The sequence below is a fragment of the Heterodontus francisci genome, chromosome 47 (genome assembly GCF_036365525.1).
Source record: "Heterodontus francisci isolate sHetFra1 chromosome 47, sHetFra1.hap1, whole genome shotgun sequence".
In the NCBI taxonomy this organism is placed as follows: Eukaryota; Metazoa; Chordata; class Chondrichthyes; order Heterodontiformes; family Heterodontidae; genus Heterodontus; species Heterodontus francisci.
Genome location: NC_090417.1, coordinates 6,758,864 through 6,782,939, shown reverse-complemented (window position 1 = coordinate 6,782,939; position 24,076 = coordinate 6,758,864). Strand labels below are relative to the sequence as shown.

The 24,076-nt window shown below is 42.7% G+C and overlaps 1 protein-coding gene across 3 annotated transcripts in view; it reads left to right on the top strand.

Moving 5' to 3' along the window:
- The window catches only part of ido1 (indoleamine 2,3-dioxygenase 1), a 42,085-nt gene extending 20,086 nt beyond the window's left edge, over positions 1-21,999 (top strand). For 2 of the 3 annotated variants that reach the window (XM_068023325.1, XM_068023326.1), the window contains 4 exons: positions 4,476-4,593; positions 5,179-5,230; positions 12,309-12,457; positions 13,892-21,998. In XM_068023325.1, coding sequence (XP_067879426.1) covers positions 4,476-4,593; positions 5,179-5,230; positions 12,309-12,457; positions 13,892-14,262 — 690 coding nt within the window. In that variant the 3' untranslated portion in view covers positions 14,263-21,998. Of the gene's footprint in view, positions 1-4,475; positions 4,594-5,178; positions 5,231-12,308; positions 12,458-13,891 lie in introns of all 3 variants that reach the window. The other variant, XM_068023327.1, reaches the window with a different exon arrangement.
- Positions 22,000-24,076: the final 2,077 nt, after the last annotated feature.

The window sequence follows — 24,076 nt, the reverse complement described above, 5'->3', positions numbered from 1 at the left end:
TGAGACTACAATTCCTAGTTCTCGACTCGCCAGTCAGCAGAAACAGCCTCTCAGCATCGGCCCTGCCAAACCCTCCAAGAGTCCCTCCTCCTGATGGACTTCATCCTAGGGTCTTAAAAGAAGTGGCTAGTGAGATAGTTAATGTGTTGGTTTTAATTTTCCAAAATTCCTTAGATTTGGGGAAGGTTCCATTAGATTGGACAATAGCCAATGTAACTCCATTATTCAAAAAGGAAGGGAGACAGAAAGCAGAAAACTACAGGCCAGTTAGCTTAACATCTGTCATAGGGAAGATGTTAAAAGCTATTATTAAAGACATTGTCGCAGGGCACTTAAAAAAGTTCAAGGTAATCAGGCAAAATCAATATCGTTTTGTGAAAGGGAAATCATGTTTAACCAATTTATTAGAGTTCTTTGAGGAAGTAACATGTGCTGTGGATAAAGGGGAACTGGTAGATGTATTGTACTTAGATTTCCAGAAGGCATTTGATAAGATGTCACATCAAAGGTTTTTGCAGAAAATAAAAGCTCATGGTGTAGGGGGTAACATATTGGCAAGGACTGAAGATTGGCTAGCTAACAGGAAACAGAGAATAGACATAAATGGGTCATTTTCTGGTTGGCAAGATGTAACGAGTGGTGTGCCCCACAACGATCAGTGCTGGGGCTTCAACTTTTTATAATACATATAAATGACTTGGATGAAGGGACCAAAGGTATGGTTGCTAAATTTGCTGATGACAAAGATAGTGTTATGACCAGGTGAGAAAGGTGTCTCGGGCCTGCTCTCAGCCTTCATCTGGTCTTACTGTAACAGGGTTTTATTTCTTAAACACACTGTGTTTTTAGCTCCCCCTTGGTGAATCCTTGTTCACCGCTTTCCAATTATAAGATAAAGAAATGAGCACAAACAGGCTTTCTTAGGTTTAAAGAAGAAAAGTAAAATTCATTAAACTTAAACTCCAATTCGGTTAACACCTATGGATACACGACGTGCCCATGCTAGCATGCGTGCACAATACACACATGCAGATAGGGACAGAAAAGAGAAGAAGAAATAAAGTGGAGAAGTTTGAGGCAATATCTGAAGAGTTTTTGTTACGGGTCTTCGAGCTCATTGTACAGTCCTTGCTTGGAGGTAGATCTTGCTTTTCATTGGGGCCCAGTATTCTTCTTAAACCTTGTTCACTGTAGGAGACTTTTCTCTCTTTGGGTTCATGTGTTTCCAATGGATTCCGAAGCTGGTGAGAAAGAGATGTGAGCAGACCAGACAGGCTATTTTCAATCCAGGAGCAAAGAGCTTTCTGCCTGTTCAAAACACTGTCTCTACAATTTAAAACTCCCCAAGTTGGCCAGCAGGGTAGTCACGTGACTGGTATAACCACTTCTGGCTTTGTGTATTGGGTGGATCAAAGAATGGTGCTTTGTTCCAAGCCGTGTCTGTTAATATGCAAAAATGTCCTTCCAGCCAGGGGCTTGGCAACTCCTTGTATCAGGCCTTCTCTTCTTCCCAGCAACAATTTGAAATTTAATGTCCATGTAGTGAAATTAATATGCCTCATTCTTGGCAGGTGGTGGCCTGCATGACAATAGGTAGGAAAGTAAGTTGTGCAGAGGACATAAGGAGGCTACAAAGGGATATAGATAGGTTAAGTGAGTAGGCAAAGATCCAGCAAGTGGAGTATAATGTGAGATAATGTGAAATTGTTCATTTTGGCAGGAAGAATAAAAAAGAAAGATATATCTAAATGTTAACAGATTACAAAGCTCTGAGAAGCAGAGGGATCTGGGTGCCCTCGTGCATGAGTCACATAAGGTTAGTATGCAGGTGCAGCAATTAATTACGAAAGCTAATAGAATGTTATCGCTTATTGCAAGGGGAATTGAATACAAAAGTAGGGAGGTCATGCTTCATTTATACACGGCATTGGACCACATCTGAAGTACTGTGAACAATATTGGTCTCCTTATTTATGGAAGGATGTAAATGTGATGGAAGCAGTCCAGAGAAGGTTTACTCGACTAATACCTGGATTAAGCAGGTTGTTTTATGAGGAAAGGTTGGACAGGCTAGACTTGTATCTGCTGGAAATACTCAGCAGGTCTGGCAGCATCTGTGTAGAGAGAAGCAGAGTTAACTTTTCAGATCAGTGACCTTTAATCAGAACTGGCAAAGGTTAGAAATGTAATGGGTTTGAAACAAGTACAGGGGTGGTGGGAGGGGAAGAGAACAAAAGGGAACGTGTGTGAGAGGACAGAGGACTGGAGAGATTAACTGACACGGAGGTCATGGGGCAAAGGCAAAGGGAGTGTACCAATGGTGTGATGAAAGACAAAGCATGAGTGCAGAGAGAGTGTTAATGACAGAATAATGAATAGCCCTAGCCAAAGCACAAACATGAAAAACCCAGTAGGAGGCACATGATAAAAAAAATGATGAAACAGAATAAAATAAAATAAAAATAAAAAAGGGCCATTCATGCTCTGAAATTATTGAACTTAATGTTCAGTCCAGAAGGCTGTTGAGTGCCTAATTGGAAAATGAGGTGCTGTTCCTTGAGCTTGCATTGGTGTTCATTGGAACACTGCAGTAGGCCCAGGACAGAAAAGTGGGCATGAGAGCAGGACGATGTGTTGAAATGGCAAGCAACTGGAAGCTCGGGGTCATGTTTTCGGACTGAATGGAAGTGTTCCGTAAAGCAGTCATCCAATCTACGTTTGATCTCCCCATTGTAGAGGAGACCGCATTGTGGGCAGGTTTTTTTTGAAGACCTATCTAGCTCCAGTTCAAGATCACAACAGTCGAAAACAGTTGACAGGTCTGCTCTGATCAGGGACATCAGAACCACCACTAGGTCTGCAACTGTACCATTTTTTGGTAAATAAGTGTTGCAATGGAGTCACTGTGAGCTGAATTTTCAGGCCCCGCTGAGGTCGGTAACGGAGGTGGACGGAGTCCGAAAATTAATAGGCCAGCCAGTGTGCTGCTTTCCTGACCCCGTTCCCAACATCGGCCATTTTGGCTGATGTGGGTTGGAGGTCTGGCAAGGCTGCTACAAAGTAGGGCAGGAAATTAGGCTTGTTAAGAGCCTTATTAAAGGTAGGTAATGGAGACAGGCCTCCAGTTTCCTGATCAGTGGCAGGCTGGGGTGCCACTGCTCCAGCAGGCCACAAGCTCTCCTTGCCTGACTGGGTGGGGGTGCAGACAAAAGCAGCCCTGCAGTGGTGGCCTGGGTGCTTTCAGTCCCAGCAGCGCCACCGTGAGTGGTGGCCTCTGCTGGGACTGCAGCCCAGCCGAGCACATGGGGCCAGGAGTGCAGGTAAGTTTGGTTTGCCTCGCCAGGGAGACCGGTCGCGTCCCAGTGAGGCAAGGGTGGTTGTTTGGGGAGAAGTGGGGGGGGGGTGGGCGGCGTCTCGGGTCCTGGGGCTGGTTGGGGAAGCATGGGGGCCCTCAATCGGGCACCCTGTGCCCATTTGTCAAAGCCCACTCCCGGGGTGCTGAGAGGCCACCAGCTTTCACTGGGCAGCCTTTCACGTCTCCCAGACGCCTGCTTGCCATGGGTAAAATCCCCGTGGAGGCAGGCGAAGGCCCCTAAGTGGCCACTTAAGGGCCTTGATTGGCCTGGGGCGGGCAGCCCATTTCTCGCCAGCACCCGCACCACCCCCCCCACCCCCACCCCACGTAAAGTAGGGCGGAAGTAGGAGTGGGTCGGGAAGGCCTCCTGGAGCCTCCCGCTCAATTGTACGCTACCCCCGTCACCATCCAGCTTGCTGGGGTAGTGTAAAATTCAGCATCTCCGTCACCACATGTTGAACACGAAGTTTATTAACACTGACAAGCTGCTGCTGTAGCGTACATCAAACTATATTATTCACGATTTCCAATGCATCCATAAAATATAAGACCCAGTAAAATTACTTTTTCTAAGAATGGCAAGCTGCAGGATAAATGAAAAAAGAGAGACTTGCATTTTTATAGCACTATTGCACACCGCAAAATGCTTTACAGCCAATAATGAAGTATCATCACTGTTATAATGTATGAAACACAGTAGTCAATGTGTACATATCAAGTTCTCACAAACAGCAATGTGATAATGAGCAAGATAATCTGTATTTAGTGATGTCAGTTGAGGGATAAATATTAGCCAGGGCACCAGGGCTAACTCCCCTGCTCTTCTTCAAAACAGTGTAATGGGATCTTTTACTTCCACCCAAGATTGCAGGCAGGGCCTTGGTTTGATGTCTCATCCAAATGATGGCACCTCTGCCAGTGACCACCTCTCTCTGTCCTGCACTGGAATGTCAGCTTTTGATTTTTGTATTCAAGTTCGGGAGTGCGACTTGAACCCTCAATCTTCTGACTCAGAGATGAGAGTACTGTCAACAGTTGACACCATTAGACCAGAATTTCATGATATCAAAACTTATGTTTATTTGAATTTATAATCTTTTCTGTTATCCACCCTCCCCAGGCTGTTTCCATTGCAACTGAAGCAATATTGAAGCATGATGATGACTCAATTAAAAATGCTTTGCAAAAGGTGGCGGAATCAATTCGGAAGATGAATCAATCTCTCAAGAAGATGGATGGTAGGTTCAGACACAATTATACCAATATCATTAGCTTGCTTGAATACCAAACATAATGTTGATTGATCAATCTGCATGGGTTGTTTAAATGACTGAAATGGAAGCATCACTATTTAAACCATGTTGTTATTCCATTGGAACTTATGGAAAAACAATGGCTATTCTAAAGATCAAAGGCTGATGGATACACTTCTGACAGATAGCGCTATTGAAGGGTATAAAGATCAAGTGGAGGAGAAAATCTGTCACCTTTGAGCTTTCTCATGTATAGAAGAACTCAATTAAGAAAGAGACTTGTAAGGTTTTAGTCTGCTTTTTCAGAATGAGTACCGACTTTAACCAGATTTCAGCTCAGTTCCACGTGTTTACCGGTCTAAGGTTTAAGATAATGATTAATAACTGTTCAGGTTGAATGCTGTAACAAAATTTCAGTGAACTTACTTCAGATTGGGTGACAGACTCCATTTAGACTTCAGGCTCAAGCCCAATTACTTGCCACATGAATTTTATTCCATGAACTGATACATTTTGTTCTTGAGTTCCATTTAATCATATAGAACCTGTTTTTCTGTCTCTCCTCCCCAGAGCACGTGGATCCTGCCACCTTTTATGGAATAATTCGACTCTTTCTTTCTGGGTATGTATTCACTACTAAACTGTGCCTGGCTTCTATTAATTATAATTACATAGAAATTGCAACACATAAGTAGCCTGTTCAACCAAACCTGTCTGCATTGATGTTTATCCTCTATATAAGCAGTAGTCCTCATATGCCCACTCTGTTCCCATATCCCTTTTTCTTGGACTGCCTATCGAAACTCTTTTTAAATGCTGAGATGGTTTCTACTCCAATCACTAACAAACATGGTAGCGCATTTCACAGTCTCACAACACTCTATTTTAAAATAAAAGCAAAATACTGCGGATGCTGGAAATCTGAAATAAAAACAAGAAATGCTGGAACCACTCAGCAGGTCTGGCAGCATCTGTGAAAAGAGAAGCAGAGTTAACGTTTCGGGTCAGTGACCCTTCTTCGGAACTCTATTTTAAAATATTTCTCATGCTCTCTGGCATACATCACTTAGACTTAATCGTGTAGATATGTTCATAGTTCTCAACCCATGAATCAACGAGAACAGTTTGGTTCTATCCACTCTGTTCTGTCCCTTCATAATTTGAAACACCTCTATCAAATTGTCACTTAATTTGGTTCTGATGAAAGGACATCCACCTGAAGCGTTAATACTGTTTTTCTCTCCACAGATAATGCATGATGTGCTTATTAATTCCAGCATTTTCTGCTGTTACTTTAAATATCCAGCATCTGCAGTACTTTGCTTATGTACTGTTGCTTAATCTCTTGTGTTCTACCAAAAGCAAACCCAATTCTTCAACTCTTTCTTCTTATTTGTATTTTCTCATATTAGGCAGTATTCTTTTGAAATTGTGCTGTACCCTCTTGATTGCCCCAACATCCTGTCAAAAATGTGCATCATAAAACTGCACACAGTACTCCGTGGTTATAGGAACAGGGGTAGGCCCTTCAGTATCTCATGCCTGTTTTGTCATTCAGTTAGATCATGGCTGATCTGTACCTTAACATCCATTTAACTGTCTTTGTTTCATGTCTCTGGATATCACAGTCCAACAAAAATCTATTGATCTCAGTTTTGAACATTTCAATTAATCCAGCAATGAAAGCCTTTTGAGGGGGTGGGTTTCAGATATCCACTATCCTCTGTATTAGAAAACACTTTATGATTTCACTCCTAAATGACCAAGCCTTAATTTTATGATTATGCCCTCTCCTTCTGGAATCCCCTCACTGGAGGAAATAGTTTCTCTGTACTGACTTTATCATTATCCCTTAATCATTGTAAATACTTCGATTGGATCACCTTTCAGCTTCTAAACTCAAGGGAATACAAGATTAGTTTATGTAATCTGTTCACATAATTTAAACCTTGAAGCCATGGTATCATTCTGGTGATCCTAGAATCACTGACCGCCGCCCCCAACCCCAATATGATCACTGACCATATCCATGATCGCTGACAGCACCACCCTCATGCGATCACTGACCACCACCACTGACCCCTCCACCCAACTCCATGCAATCACCAACCAGCTGAACCATCCAATTCTGCACCAGATCTCTCTGCATCCTCACGTGACTACCTCTGACCTTCCAAACCATGCTGTACTCACCCTACCTTGCAATCTCTAGTCCGAGGATGTGGAAACCTACTTCTTCTGCAGTATTCCCGCCCAGCAGGGAGCTAAGCCTCTCAATCAAGTTTCTGGGTGAGGAAACTTTAAAAAAAAAGCTCCGCTGTGTTCAGCACAATCCAGACTTTGGGGTTCCTGACTAGAATTAACTCCTCTCCCACAATTCCTGCACCACCCAACCACCCCCAGTTTGGAAAATCTACCCCATGAAATATCAGTGCCTCTGTCTCTGACAAATTCTAGTATCTTCCCCACAATTGATGCGAAACTGACTGGTCTGTAGTTACCTGATTCCTCTGTCCTTCCAGACTTAAATGATGGTGTCACATCATTGGAAAATTATGCCCAATACACCTCGCAATTTTCTCACTTATCTCATTTCCAGCCTGGGATGGAAACTTAAGTCCCATTATTAACTCCATTACCTTTTTTTCACATATATTTCATCCCTAGGTTCCTCCCTTGACTTGTTTTTACGTTTCCTTGTACTACTGATATTTTGTTCTCTTTCTCCACAGTGAACCAAAGTCTTCGGTTAACATGACTGCCATATTTTTTATTATCCATAACAGTCATGCCTGTGCCTGTCTTTAATGGTCCCACATTCCCTTTTAGCACTATCTTTCTTCATATAGTCATTGGCTAGATTTTGCAGTAGTAATGAAAGCAAAATGGTCAGCATTTTCTGTAATTACATCTCTGAAACAGCTACTTCGGGAGTCTGTACATGTGCAGAATAACACGGAAATCCAGAAGTTGCTTCAGGTGATTCTGCAAAGAGTGCACCGTTGAGGTTCCCCCAGAATTAAATCAGTGAACTGACAAGAACTTCTCTGGTTATGCTGTTAGTCTGTTTGTAAAAAAAACCCTAGAAAAAGTTACATCTCGTTGAATGAGGTATAACTGGGTTTTTAAAGCTGTACTAACTTCATAATTACTGCTAAACCCCTCACTGGCCCTGAAAAGCGAATTTTATATTTGTTGAAGGTCAAATTTCTCCGATATGATTAAAAAATTCCACATTTTGAAAATATATGTTACAAGTTTGTTTATGATATTTTAGCTTCTATCTTAATCCCATGTGTATGCCCCAATCATTTATTTTGCACTCTGTAAAATTAAGAATGAAAAATGAAGGGATTCAGTGATTGTTACTTCCTGGTTTGCTGTAGATGAGAATACTTCAATGTGATTGGCTGCTTACCCTGCTTGATGACATCACTGCTGCTGCTCGCGTGCAGATCCCTTTCACCTAGCACCAGATTCAAACCGATGTCAGAAAATGGAAAATTCATGCCACAGATCTTCTTTGGCCTCCTTATCTCGAGAGACAATGGATAAGCGCCTGGAGGTGGTCAGTGGTTTGTGAAGCAGCGCCTGGAGTGGCTATAAAGGCCAATTCTAGAGTGACAGGCTCTTTCACAGGTGCTGCAGAGAAATTTGTTTGTCGGGGCTGTTACACAGTTGGCTCTCCCCTTGCACCTCTGTCTTTTTTCCTGCCACCTACTAAGTCTCTTCGACTCGCCACACTTTAGCCCCATCTTTATGGCTGCCCGCCAGCTCTGGCGAACGCTGGCAACTGACTCCCACGACTTGTGATCAATGTCACAGGATTTCATGTCGCGTTTGCAGACGTCTTTAAAGCGGAGACATGGACGGCCAGTGGGTCTGATACCAGTGGCGAGCTCGCTGTACAATGTGTCTTTGGGGATCCTGCCATCTTCCATGCGGCTCACATGGCCAAGCCATCTCAAGCGCCACTGACTCAGTAGTGTGTATAAGCTGGGGATGTTGGCTGCCTCGAGGACTTCTGTGTTGGAGATACAGTCCTGCCACCTGATGCCAAGTATTCTCCGGAGGCAGCGAAGATGGAATGAATTGAGACGTCGCTCTTGGCTGACATACGTTGTCCAGGCCTCGCTGCCATAGAGCAAGGTACTGAGGACACAGGCCTGATACACTCGGACTTTTGTGTTCCGTGTCAGTGCGCCATTTTCCCACACTCTCTTGGCCAGTCTGGACATAGCAGTGGAAGCCTTTCCCATGCGCTTGTTGATTTCTGCATCTAGAGACAGGTTACTGGTGATAGATGAGCCTAGATAGGTGAACTCTTGAACCACTTCCAGAGCGTGGTCGCCAATATTGATGGATGGAGCATTTCTGACGTCCTGCCCCATGATGTTCGTTTTCTTGAGGCTGATGGTTAGGCCAAATTCATTGCTTGCAGTTGCAAACTGTAGCTTGCAACTGTCGATGAGACTCTGCAGGCACTCTTCAGTGTGAGATGTTAAAGCAGCATCGTCAGCAAAGAGGAGTTTCCTGATGAGGACTTTCCGTACTTTGGACTTCGCTCTTAGACGGGCATGGTTGAACAACATGCCCCCTGATCTTGTGTGGAGGAAAATTCCTTCTTCAGAGGACTTGAACGCATGTGAAAGCAGCAGGGAGAAGAAAATCCCAAAAAGTGTGGGTGCGAGAACACAGCCCTGTTTCACGCCACTCAGGTTCGGAAAGGCACTAGCCTTTAAAAATTGTTTCTGTTTGGTTTCATGGGATTTGACAGGAGTTAGGGTGAGGGTTAGATTTGACATCCTTGCAATTTTTTTTCATATTCCCCTTACTTTCTTTGTATCCCTTTGTTTCTTTTTATAATGTTTCTACTCTCCTGGATTTCCACTTTGCCTTGGATTTGTCTTATTAAGATTTGATACAAAATTGCCTTTACACCTGAACTTTTGTGTTCTATATCTCTTGCCATAAAACCTAGAACGGCATTCCACCGAAGAAACTGTCATTCGTTAGAGTGACGAGAATGCAAGATGGGAAAGAGCAATATGCTGAATCTAAATCATTTGAGAAACTGAATATGACTGTTCTTACATTCTAATATATAGTGAGCAGTTTAATAACTTAATAAAACAGTTCATTCATGAATAAACTGTTCCCCATCACTTCAGCAGGCATTAAATTTTATGTTCCAATAACAACTCGGGTCTTGTGGATATAGAAAAGATTTGACGTACAGTGATATGATAATTATGTAGCTTTCTTGAATAATTGTAGATAAGCTCACGACTGCAGCAGGATGGTGCTGTATTAACTTTCTCCTCTCAGTTACATGTCTTGTCTAGTGGTGCACAGATTTCTCTGTGGCAACATTAAAAACAAAAACTTGCATATAAAATAACACCCACAACTTGTCAGCCAAAAATGGCCAAGATCCATGGTGCAGACCAGTTCCCCAGAAAGAAAAAAAACTAATGTACACGAATTGCTGTATAATAAATGGGCTCTTTGAGATATCTGCACTGCTTTCCTTCCTCAGCATCTGCACCGAGCAACTTCTCATCCTTGGTGATTTCAATCTCCATCTCGATTCATCAAGCTCCCTCTCCTCTTCGTTCACTTGTCTTCCAACCTCCCTTACTTTCTCCCTCTGCATAAACTCACCAAACCATATTCATGGCTATACCTTGGCCTTGCCATCTCACATGGCCTCGCTACTCACATCAGGCGAATCACAGATAAGGCCATCTCTGATCACTTCCTTGTATTGCTCTCCACCCACATCCTCCTTCTTCCACCCAACCATCTGTGTCTGCCCTGGAAAAAAAACTCCAGTATTTCATTTACAGCGGCATTTTCAAAATACCAACTGTCTAGCTTTTGGTCCTCCATTCACAGCATTTCTGCAGGTCCTGACTTGCTCAACCGCACCCTCACTTTCATCTTCGATGCGCTAGACCCTATTAAAACCATTATTCTCTCTCTCCCGACCATTCTCCTGGTACAGCCCTCATTTTCGCTCCCTTAAATCTAAGGCTCACAGACTTGAACTGAGATGGCGGACAACTGGTTTAGCCATTCACCGGAGTGATTACTTGAAAGCCGAATCAGCCGTTGTTCTGCGCATGTGCATGGGCATGGAAGCCAAGTTCAAAGTCCATCCCTCCCAACACCAACCCCAATCCCCAGAGCTGCACGTGCGCATCTCATATGCAGCAGTGCATGTGCCTAGCTGCCAGAGCTTACAGCCTGGAACTCGGTGTGGGAGAAGGCCTAGTGCTGAATGTTAATTGTGTAACAATTGTTTGATTATGTGCAGGCGGAGGGTGTTAATTGGGGCCTTACTTGAGCACTTATAAGAAGACACTTGCTGAGACTGGTGGAGGGTCTGAGTGAGGAGCTACATGTTGGTAATCCTTCCATAACAAGCTTTCTGGAGTTGAACACCAAACTCAGAATGGAGAAAGGCCTGGTGCCGAACGATGAGTTGGAGGTGGGAGGGGTGGAAGGAGGCCTGGAACTCGGGTGGGGCGGTGGGTAAATGCCTGGAACTTGTTGGGGGCGAGGTGGTGAGGTGCAGAAATGGTCTGGAACAGTGGGGTTGGGGGAGGGGGAGGGGGGGGGGGGGGGTGGTGAAAGGGGTGGAGGAAGGGATGAAATTCAGAAAATGTTTTCCCAACTCAGCAGGACTATTTTGTTTAAAACCAGAACACAAAGGTGCAGTTACTATCATCAATTCAAGAAGCTTCTCCATTTATTATAAGACAATATATTCATTGTTTATAGAAAAAAGGAATAAATATTCCAGAATGATTGCTTGCAATTGTCTCAATCCTTCTCTGTATGGAGGAGCCTGAAGACTGTTCAGGGATTCTGGATGCACACTCATGTGCCTGGACCCCATAAAGCTGACTCCGAGCTGGGAGCTGCTTGCTGCCTGCACTGGGTGGGCATATGCACTGGTGGTGGGTTGAACCAATGGGAAGGGATGTGGTGGATAGTACCAAGCCGGCAGATGTGCAATGCTGCTTGACAGAGTTAAAGCAGAAGGCTGCAAGAGAAATGTCTTTCTGTCCTCTGATTAGGTGCTTGTTTTATAACCAACACAAGCCTGTACAGTGCTGTGGAATATCAGTGCTGTTCCCCAACACCATGCAGGTCCAGAAGTCGAAGGGAAAACTTGAGGGAGTTGTCTCCAATTCCTGTCTTTTGTGTTGTTACATTCATGGAGCAATACATTGACGGTCTGGAGAGCCCAGACAATCTGGTGGGGGATGGAGGGAGCAGGACTCATTATTTCACTGAAATCTATTATTTGTTCCAGAAATTGGACATATTGTACAAACTTGTTGAGCACTGCTTTGAGAGACGATATCGCAGAGTAAGCCTGGTAATTTTTAAATATTGAATCGCCAAATAATAATACATTCCATGTACCATCTTAGTAGCTGAGTTAAAACTGATGCCTCACCCCATTGAATGACAGTGTACGAGTTCAAGTCTGTGAGCCTTTGATTTAAGGGAGTGGAAATGAGGGCTGTTCCAGAAGAATGGTTGGGAGAGAGAGAATAATGGTTTTAATAGAGTCTCGGGCATCGAAGATGAATGTGAGGGTGCGGTTGAGCAAATCAGGACCAGCAGAAATGCTGCGAATGAAGCTTTACAGGAAATGTGCTGTGATTCATGTCACTTTTTTGCAGATGGAAGGATAACCCAGCCTTTTCAGAAGGCTTGTTGTATGAGGGAGTGTGGGACAAACCTCGGCACTTCTCGGGTGGGAGTGCTGCACAGAGCTCCACACTCCACTCCTTTGATGAGTTTTTGGGAATACGTCACAATGAGGAATGTGGTAAGCACGGTCTACTCTTTCATTTCAGCACATATTTTCAGGACACAAAGACAATTGGGGTCTCAAATTGGATGAAGTGTGAATGTGTAAAACATTTCATGCATTAGTCTGGAATTCCTCCCTGTGCTATTTTAACTTATGTTAATGGAATTACTTTAAATGCGCTAATACTTCTGCTAAAATATAGGAGGGAGAAAGTTCAGACCAATGTTTTAAGCTTTTGTGTGCAAGAATTTCAGAGCCATGGCTTTTTCATGGTGACATCAAGAAATGGAAGTCCGAAGACAGGGAAAGACCATCAGACACAGGTAGATGGGTGCAAACATGCACACTACCAACCCACCAGTTAACCACTGAAACAAGAAGATTTCTGAAAGAAACATCAGCTGATATATAAGTTAATTTTGTGGAAATTAAAAACCATGTGGAACACATTCAGCTAAGCATACTTTATTTACAGAGGCTGTATCAAAGGCACAACATGGCATTCCTCCATAAACCAACTGTTGGAACAATTTTGCTTTGATAGGGGTAATCCATAGCTACTTATCATCTGTTCTATTCCTAACACCTGTAAGATTACAACTGAGAAACAGTGTTGGTCAATAAAATAAATGAACGAGACTGATTCTTGTCAACAAATGGAATTCAGGATTGTTCGAAATGCACCACGGGAATACTGTGGAGAGGATGTTAGAAAAACTGATGGTCTTCTCCTGCCTCGAACTGTTTCTTCAATGTGAAAGTGACTTTTGTTGTCACTTTGTTACTATCAACAGGGAACCTTTTTATTTTTAACTATTATGTCTTTGAAAATGTTGGAAGTAGAGATTTACTGCTGTGACTATATTAAGTACAGTATTTATCCAACAGATAGGCTTGACTGATTAAGTTAATAAAAGCAAAATACTGTGGATGCTGGAAATCTGAAATAAAAACAGAAAGTGCTGGAAATTCTCAGTAGGTTTGGCAGCATGTGTGGAGAGAGAAACAGAGTTAACTGTGACCTTGCATCAACTCTATTCTCTCTCTCCACAAATGCTGACAGACCTGCTGAGTATTTCCAGCACGTTCTGTATTTATTTGACTCAATTAGTTATACACTTCACAGTATTAATGTCAAATTCAGGAAGCTGGTAATTTTTTTTCGCTAGCATCCATATGAATAAGCATAAAACCATGTTTTCACAAGTACTAATTAAACAACTAAAATCAAATTAAACACATTGCACTTCCAGGCAGATACTGTTCATTTGATGGCAAGTGATCTGGTGACTGTTAAATAGCTTTTGCAAGTATTGCCTTACGCAGCGTATATTGTGTAAAATTTTCTCAACTCTAGTTATCTTTTTAGAAAAATATAATTAAAATAAATACTGATAACATTGGTTCCCAATCTTAATATCTAATTTGATGCTATATTTGTAATTACAGCTGAATTCCTGCACCGGATGAGGGATTATATGCCTCCGTCACACAAAGCATTTATCCAAGCTCTCGCCTCAGGTCCATCTGTGCGAGAGTACATCGTACTCAGCTGCAGTCCCATTCTCCGTGAGCTCTATAATGATTGCATAGCTGCTCTTGTTGGTCTAAGGAACTATCACATCACAGTAGTCACTCGGTATATTACTATAACTGCAGCCAAAGCAAAAGCAGAGAAAGCCAAGCAAAACAGCTCAGCACATAATTTACAGAAAGCCCCATCCGCCTTAGAGGAACGAGGAACGGGTGGCTCAGAGATCATGTGTTTTCTTAAAAGCGTCCGAGACTCAACTAAAAAAGTAATGATCGACAAAATTTAACGACATCAATAGAAGTTAACTGATTTATTGTACTATAAGATGTAACTAACATAGAATTTTTCAGTAGGCAATGCTGATTATGTGCTGACAACATTTCCAGTCATGGCAAATATCATGAACCATCAATGACACAGTGCCAACACTGACACCAGCTATTAGCACAAACATTAAGCTAAAACAATTAGGACATTTTAATGGAAATTTTAAAACGTGCATTTTTGATATAATCAAACATAATTAATTATGTTCATAATTGTGCAGTTTACTAATGTCCTTTAGAGAAGGAAATCTGCAGTCCTTTGCTGGTCTTGTCAATATGTGTTGTGGATGACTCTTAACTGCCCTCTAAAATGGTTTAGTAAGCCACTCAGTTGTACCAAACTGCTATGACAAAGTATAATAAGAATAAAACCAGATGGACTGCCCAGCATCAACCTTGGCATCAGATTTGGACATGAAAAAGGCACATTCAGTTGACCCTGTGCAGTCTTCAGTAACATTTGGAGACTTGTGCCAGAATTGGGAGAGCTGTCCCACAGAGTAGTCAAACAACAGACTGACATAGTCATACTCACCGAATCACACCTTTCAGCGAATGACTCAGACTCTTTCGTCATTATCCCTGGTTATGTCGTTTCCCACTGGCAGGACAGACCCCCAGAGGTGGTGGCACAGTTGTATATAGTCGGAAGGGAATGGCCCTGGGAGTCTGCAAAATTTACTCCAGACCTCATGAAATTTCATACATCAGGCCAATCATAGGCAAGGAAACCTCCTGCCGGTTCCCACCCTGCCTGCCTCCCTCAGCTGATGAATTATACTCCTCCATGTTGAACACTACTTGTAAGAAACACTGAGGGCAGCAAGGGCACAGAATGTACTCTGGGTGGAGGACTTTAATGCCCATCACCAAGAGTGGATCAGTAGCACCACTACTGGTGCTGAAGGACATAGCTACAAGACTGGGTTTGTGGCAGGTGGTGAGAGAACCAACATGAGGGAAAATTCTACTTGATTCCATCTCACCAATCTACTGTAGCAGACGCATCTGTCCATGACAGTATGGGTAGGAGGGACCAGTGCACAGTCATTTTTACACTGAGGACACCCTCCATCATATTGTCTGGCATACGGTCAAACTAAATGGAAAAGAATGAGAACAGCTCAAAACTAGGCATCCATGAGGCACTGTGGGTCCAGCAGCATCAGAATTGTTCATCACAATGTGTAACGTCATGGCCTGCCATGTCCCTCGCTCTAGCATTCCCATCAAGGTAGGGAATCAACCCTGTTTCAATGAGAAGTGTAGGAGAGCATGGCAGGATCAGAACCAACCAAACCTAAAAATGAGGTGCTAACTGAGTGAAGCTACAATACAGGACTATGTGCATGTTAAACAGTGGAAGCAACATGTTATAGACAGAGCAAAACGATCCCACAACTAATAGATCAGGTAAAAGCTCTGCACATCCAGTCATGAATCGTGGTGCTCAATTAAAGAACCAATGAAGGAGGAGGTTCCATTAACATTTCCAGCCACAATGATGGCAAAGCCTAGCACATGAGCGCAAAAGACAAAGCTGAAGCTTTTGCAAACTCATTCAGCCAGAATTGCCGAGTGGATGATCGAACTTGACCTCCTCCTTAGGCCCCCACCATCACAGCAGCCAATGTTCAGCCAATTCAATTCAGTCCACATGATATCAAGAAAAGGCTGCACTGGATACAGTAAAGACTATGGGCACTTACAACATCGCTGCTGCAGTGCTGAAGACTTGTGCTCCAGAACTAGCCATACCTCTAGCCAAGCTATTCCAGTACAGCAACAACACTGGCATCCACTTGCCAAAGTGGAGAATTGGCCAGGTATGCCCTGTCCACAAAAAAAGCAGGACAAATCTAATCCGGCCAATTACCACCCCATCAGGTTTCTCTCAAGCACTCAACAGTCCTATCAAGCAGCACTTACCAATAATCTGCTCAATGATGCTCACTTTGGATACTACCAGGGCCACACGTCTCCAACCTCATTAAAGCCTTGGTCCAAGCGTGAAGAGTGACTGCCCTTGACATCAAGGCAACATTTGACCAAGTGTAGAATCAAGCAACCCTAGCAAAATTAAAGTCAATGTGAATTGGAGGAAAACTCTGGCCGGAGTCATAGCTAGCATAAAGGAAGGTGGTTCTGGTTGTTGGAGACCAATCATCCTCAGGCCCAGGACATCACTGCAGGACTTCCTCAGGACATTGTTCCAGACCCAACCATTTCCCAACCATCAATGACCTTTCTTCCATCATAAGGTCAGAAGTGGGAATGTTTGCTGATGATTGCACAGTGTTCAGTTCCATTTGCAGTTCCTCAGATAATGAAGCAATTTGTGCCTGCATGCAACAAGACCCGGACAACATTCAGGCTTGGGCTGATTGGTGACGAGTAACATTCATGCCACCGAAGTGCCAGGCAATGTCTATCTCCAACAAGAGGACGTCTAACTATCTCCCTTGACATTCAATGGCAAGATCATTATCAAATACCCCCCACCATCAATATCCTCAGGGTTATCTTTGACTGAATTCGCCCCACAGGTCCCCGACATTGACAGCGCTCATCCCTCACTTTGGGCCCCTCATGACCATCCGTTGACTTCAATTCTCAAATCAACCCACCATCCCCGCATCCAGTTTCAGAAGAAATAACAACCACTGCACACCCTTGATGCTCCCCTCCTCCCTCCCCTGCTCCTCCATACACCTTATCACCCCACCCGTTCCTCCCCTCCTCCCTCCCCATGCCTTCACCGCCATCACCTGAGAAGAATCACCCTTGCTGGTGCAGAGCCTAGAGCCAAACATCCATTCTAATGTTGGTGTTAGCTTTGCCGATGAGTTCAAGAAAGAAAAACACTGACTTTAGACTCAACTGCATGCCACGTTGAAACAAAAGTGAACTGGGTGGCATGGGAATAGTGCTCGTCGTTCATTTAATCTTATAGGTAGGGTTTAATTGGAACTAAGTGTAGGGTAATGAGCATCCGTGGCATGTGAATGAATGCAAAGCTGCTGCAGAGGGAACCCCGGAACACTGCAACCATGCAGCCAACTTAATTTCGGTAAAAAAATCAAAATCGGAAATCCAAAAAAACACCTCCCACCTAAATAAATTACCCCACACGCCACACATTCCGCTCTTGCAGGGCCCATAAAATTCCACCCACAGATTTTTCTCCCTGTAGAGACTGACAATGGCCCAGGATGTGGTTACTTCACAACTTCTTTGTTTCAGAAGAACACATTCAATTCAAAAATTCTCTTGATGGGTTTAGGATGGGTGCAATTTGACACCTCTTAGCTTTGAATATATTCTTTGTAGACAGTTTGAATATACAAAGCTAGGTCTTTTGATCTTTGACATACTTTTTTTAGCATACTGTCCACTTTTCCTAAAAAGAATAGTCCATTTTTATAACTCTTCAGGTTGAATTCCTGTCGTTTCAATCACTGCACTTTACATTAGCATCACACCTCCCCAAAAGGGAAAAAAATAAAATTCCTTGAAATTCATTTTTGTATTTTTTTTTTGGTTTAGAATGAAAGAGTCACACCACTGCACACATAACACTCACACCTCCATCTCACAACTGCTACAGCTGGCATTGTCTGTTATAGCTATTTCATTTTCAAGTTTACGTTTTACATTATCTTTTCTTTGGATGAGGCACAATTAGAATTGAATTTTTCCTTTTTGGGCGTAAAAGTTTTTTACCCCAGGAAAGCTTCTGTTTAGATCATTTGGTGCTTTTTATCCATTTCCCACTTTTTCTGTTCCAAGGCTTGTGATATGCAAATTTTGATTACTGCATTGTTCTGGGTTGCTTGCAAATTCCATTGTCTGTAGAGGCTTTAACCCCTTAACTGCTATTTCACAACATATGGGTTTATTAGTTCAGGTTCTGGCACACTGAGGCATCTGAGTTCTCCTCCTGCACTTTGTCCTTATTGAGCTCTGAATTGGTTTTGCTGGTTCGGTTATCTCGGGATTTAGAACCTGACCTTTTGATTTTTCAGTGGGCACAACCACACTAACTTCACTTTTAGTTTTCTGGTAGCTTTCATAAGTGGAACTTTCTTTAGGGTATTTTACTTTCCCTTTTCCTTTTACTTCAGGGATGGATTTTTCCCTAATCTGCTCCATGTCCTCTGGGATACTACTGCTTGCAGGTGGTAATCCAGTTTCCGCTATACTCCCTTGTGAAACTTCAGCTAAGTGAGGCATCTCCCTCACTCTTGGCTTGCTTATTTGGGAACTTTCCTTGCTCCTATTTCAATCTTTAAAGAAGGGTATGACTAACTATATATCTGGTGTTTTTCCTTCAACCTTTGCTGCTTTTGTCTCAGGTCCTTTAAATTTCACTGGCTCTATCTTGGGATTTTTGGGGCTTCCTCAACCCCCTGTAGCTGTGCAGAATTTTGTGTGTTCCCTCAGTTTCTCCAGTCTCTGTGGAATGTTCTGGACCCTCTGGGTACAATTCTTTGCTTCCTGCCAAGTCATTGCCCAGCAATAGGTTGACCCCCTGCATTGGTATACTCAGAATAATCCCGACTGTCACTACCCCAGTGGCCAACTTACTCTGTAGGTCAACTTTAACTAAGGGAACCTTCAAGCATTTGCCAGTGAGCCCTTTTACTCATACTGTGGTATTTGTTCTGCTTTTGGGTGGCATTTCTGTAAACTTGGCTGCCAGTAGGGTTTGAAAACAACCGGTATTGAGGATGGTTATTTATTTGCCTGGTGCTTGGAATAAAAAAGAAGTGATTTTTCTTTCTTGTAATAATTTCTGATATGTGTTCTGTTCTTGGTTTATATTAGATCACATGCTTACCACCTTCATACCCACAGACACTGGTTTGATTGCAGTGCCTCCTGTTGTTTTTTTTGGAATACTAACAATTTGCCTGGACATTCCCAGACTTCTCACGCTGGAAACACATCAGTCATACATCTACTAGTTTATCACCTAGTTTCCTTCTTTTAAAAGTTGGAGACTTATCTGGTTTTCCTTCCTGATTCTCTTTTTCTCTTGAGCCCATTTCTGCTTTATCTGCATCCCTGCTATCTTTCCCTAGCCTGTAAGAGTTACTGGACCCAAATTTATTCTGAGTTCAGGATTTATGTATTAACTCACAATGGTCGGCCATTTTTCCTGCTTCTCTTACCCTTGTAACCTTTTGTTCTTCAATATGGCTCCTTATACTGCAACATTACTTTTCTCACATTTTCATATGAGGTTCTAGTTTGAGAGATTCTATCCAGCGATTGAAAGCCATATGCTTAATTCTTTCAAATTCAATGTAAGTCTGTGTGGCTCTTTTCCTGGTGTGTCTGAATTTCTGTTGATATGCTTCAGCCACTAACTCATATGCATTTAGAACTGCAATTTTAGTTTGTTAATAATCAGAGGAACTCTCTTCTAATAACAGATAAAAAGCTTCATGAGCCTTACCCACAAACTCACTTTGTAAGAGGAGAGTCCAAAATTCTTCCGGCCATTTTAGCCCAGTCGCTATTTTTCCAAATGAGATAAAATATGACTCAACCTCCTCCTCATTAAATTTTGGCACTAACCATGAGTGTCTCAGTACATCTAAGTTTTGCTCTTAATTGAGGATGAGGTTTGAGTGGTTGGTGGCATTTTCATCTTGCTCTCGTAGCCTTTCCAGCTTAAACTGTTTCACCTCTTTCCTCCTTTTTCCTTCTGAAACTGCATCCCTTCTCTTTTGAACTGCAGTTCTCTTTCCTCCTTTTCATTTTGAAATGCGCTCTCTTCCTTTTCCTTTTGAAACTGCATCTCCTCTCTTTTCATCTGCAACTGGATTCCAGCTAGAATTATTTTTTCAGACTCTGATTTCATGCTTTCTCCTTCTGGTTCAGGGGTAAGTTTAAAATGGTTAACTAGGCTCTTCATCGGTTCAGGTTTCTTTGATTTTTGTTTGAAAGTGATTTCCACCTCTGTAGCTAAGCTTTTTTAAATCTTCAACACTCAATTTATTTAACTTTGCATGGATATGTCCCCCAGTTCTACAAACTCCTCAGCATTAAATGTGGCCATCTCTTTTGTTTCAAACACCATAGAGAAAAAACAGAAGACTACAAGAAAAACATGTTTGTTTACTTTTCCACAGTTTTAGAGGTCAATTTTCCTCCTGTTTTCAAATCTCTCATTTGTCTGACAGTTCAGATCCTGGCTTCAAGCCCCCAATTTTTTACTGTCATGTGGTGAGGGGTGTGGTTGGGATCCCACTGTTCAACTCCCACCTGACCGCAGCAAATGTTTTTGTTATTAGCGTTTTAATTCCTTTGTGCTTTATTTGTCAAATAAACAGACAGCGACAGATTTTCTTGTAGGTTTAAAACCGAAGATTAATTACTTATTGAGCAAAATGCCTTATCCTGAAATTGTCACAATCACACCCACACACGCATTCACTTGCACACTGTTGGTTGGCTGGCATCCTTCAGGCTACGAAAGGTGATGGACAGGCAGCAAACAATCCATTTAGGTAGGGTGTCTTCTCTTGGTGCACCTTTGCTGATGGTTGTGAAGGCCAATCCTCCACCATTTTCCTCTTTCACTAGCTCGTGACTCCGAGGTGCGCTGGTTGACATTTTGAGCCTTCATGTCATGCTTGCAAGGTCCTAGAAGCGTAGCTTTGGGCACCCCACTGGATGTCTGGCCCCGGCTACCTCACCATACAGAAAGTCCTTGGGTATGTGATCGACTTCTATCTTACGGATGCGTCTGATCCACTGAGCCGCTCTTTGATTAGTGTCAACACACTTGGGAGCTCTGCCTTTGAGAGGACTGTCGCATTTGTGATTTTGTCCAGCCAGGATAGACACACATGCACACACACACACACACACACAAGAAGAGACAGATAGAGAGGAAAAGGGGTAAATGGTTTGAAATGAGGTAGGATTTCGGGGTTCATGGTAAACTGTTGAATTCTTTTGGAGGTCAAGTTCTCTTTAGTTGCAGGCCTGAGGTGTTTGTGGATTTCTCTATTGGTTGAAAGTTCAGTTTGAAGACCGGGGATCACTTCCAATTCACTGCTGCATAAGATGAAATTAAGAATTTGCAGCAAGGCGCCTTCCTTCTTGATTGTTGGATTTTCTCCCAGCTCTCATCTGCACATGGCTTGGTGATTCTCTTCCTGGGTCTCCCCAACCTGCTCTCTCTCTCTCTCCAGAGAGCTACTTTTAAGGTCAAAAATAGTTTCACACCTCTGTTGGGAGACAGAAATTTTCCTCCCTGTAGTGATCGACAATGGCCCAGGATGTGGCTATGTCACACCTTCTTTGTTTCAGCAGAACCCATTCAATTCAAAAATGTCTCTTGTTTGCTTTAGGATGTATGCAATTGATACCTCCTAGCTTTGAATGTTTTAATTTGTTCATACCAGACAGTAGGCAGTTTGAATATACAAAGCTAGGTCTTTTGACCTTCGGCAGCCATTTCTTAGCACATTGTCCACGCTTTTAAAAGTCCATTTTTATAACTCTTCAGGTTGAGTACTTGCAGTTTCAATCAATGCACTTTATGTGAGTGTCACAGTTTCCTTCGTTAAAGATTACCTGGACAAAGTTGGTCATTGAGGTAGTGATGGTCGGGGTATTTCTGAGCAGCGGGGGGTCGACCCATTGCTGGGCAATGACATGGCAGGAAGCATGGCATTGTATCCAGAGGGTCCAGAGCAGTCTACTGAGACTGGGAAAATTGAGGAGAACAAGCAAAATTCTGTGCAGCTGCAGAGGGCTGAGGAAGTCCCAAAAATCCCACAGGTGGTGATAGGGCCAGTTAAGATTAAATAGGCTGAAGGAAATGTAGGCCCCGAAAGGTTGGTCAAGGGACGCTTTATACCCAACATGCTCTAAGGCAGCTAATGATAAGCGCAGAACTTGCTGAAGTAAGCTAACAGACATGTCGAAGCTTGTGGTTAGGGATATGTGACCGTTATACTAGATTGTTGAACAAGAATAGATAAAAGAGGAATATAGGGTACCGAACGGTGGTTATTGTAAACAAGTCTGGACTTCTGTCCAGGTGGCTTGTATGGCTAATGCTTGCCAAAGATGAGATAATGCTTGAAGATTTGTGCAAATGGGTTGAGCAAGGAGCCTTCAAAGAATATATAAGGGTTAACACTTGAGGGTATTCTCGGCGAGAACCCGGGAACAACTCCCGAAGGCAAATTGGGGAGAGAAAAACCATCTCTGAAGTAAAGGAAAAAGGGAGGGTAAAATGCTCTAAGGTAAACAACATGTGTGAAAGCCATAAGAGGAATAAAAGTGGGCTCTGTGTGGATTTGATCACCGAAGAATCAAACGGTCAGACTCTAAATCCAAAGCTAATCTAAACCTAGCAAGTTAGATTCAGAACCCACTAAGGACAAAGTGCAAAAGGAAAACCCAGATGCCTCAAAGGGGTTAAAAAACAGTTTACCACACACTGTCACCCTCGAGATAAGAATTATCAATGCGCCATGTTTTGTGGAAGCAGCAGGTAAGGGGTTAAGGCCTGTGCAGACAGTAAATTTTGACAACAGCCTGGAACAATGCAGTAACAGAAATTTGCATCTTACAAACCTTGGAACAGATAAAATGTTTCCACAATTGCTAGTTAAATTCAATCCCATCAAGGACTCAGGTCTCACTAAAATCCACATGTCTGTTGACATTAACATTCCCAAAGTACTTCAAACAAATTCGATAGAAATCCAACACCATTCACCACCACATAACTGGGATTTGGAAGTAGGAAACGGATAGAAAGCACCAAGTTTTCTAAACAGAAGCTTTCCTGGGGCAAAACTTTAATGCTGTAAAGAAAATTCAATTATGCCTCATCCAAACCTGAACAAGAAAAAGCTGTTGCAGACAATTCCAGCTGCAGCAGTTGTAAGATTGAGATGTGGATGTTAGAATGAGTGCAGAATGTGTTCATGTTTTCTTTGCCTTACCCTGAAAACAATATTAAAAAAATTGTAATCAAGATTCCATTTTTTTTGTGTGGTGGGGTGTGGGAGCCCAGGAAATATCATATTCCTGCTTTTAATATACCACCTTTATTCAAGGTGGACTCTTGAAAATTGACTTTACCTTTTAAAAAAGGTGAACAATGCTGCAAAAGGTAGCTGCCAAAGGTCAGATGTGCCAAAGGCCTGTGCATTTGAACACTGCTCCACTGTCTGTAAGGACAAAGTTATACATTCCAGGCTAAGAGGTGTCAATTACACCCATCATGAAACCATCAAGAGACATTCCTGAATTGAATGGATTCTTCTGACATAAAGAAGGTGTGAAGTAGCCACATCATAACAAGATTGTTATGGATGGCCATGGATTCCACATCTTGGTTCGTTGTGTGATCACACCAGGGGAAGAAATCCATGTGTCAGATAACAGAAATGCTAATGATGAATTGTGACCTTAAAAGGTAACCCTCTGGAGAGAGAGAGAGAGAGATATCACAGAAAAGCAATCCAACCAGTGGCTGTGGAAAGAAGTCCAGCCAGGCAAGAAAGGAGCACTGCTGCTGATTATACACTTCAAATTGCTGCAGCAGAGAACTGAAAGTGACCCACCACCTCCAATATGAAATCTTAACCACCAGAAATGTACAACACCTCAACAAGTCAAGACGACAAACAACGCAGGCCTGTACCTTTAAAGGAAACTGTTCTACTTTGAAGATTCAACAGGTTTACTGTAAACTATGAACACCTACCACTCCTCGAACCTTTACCCTTTGCCTTC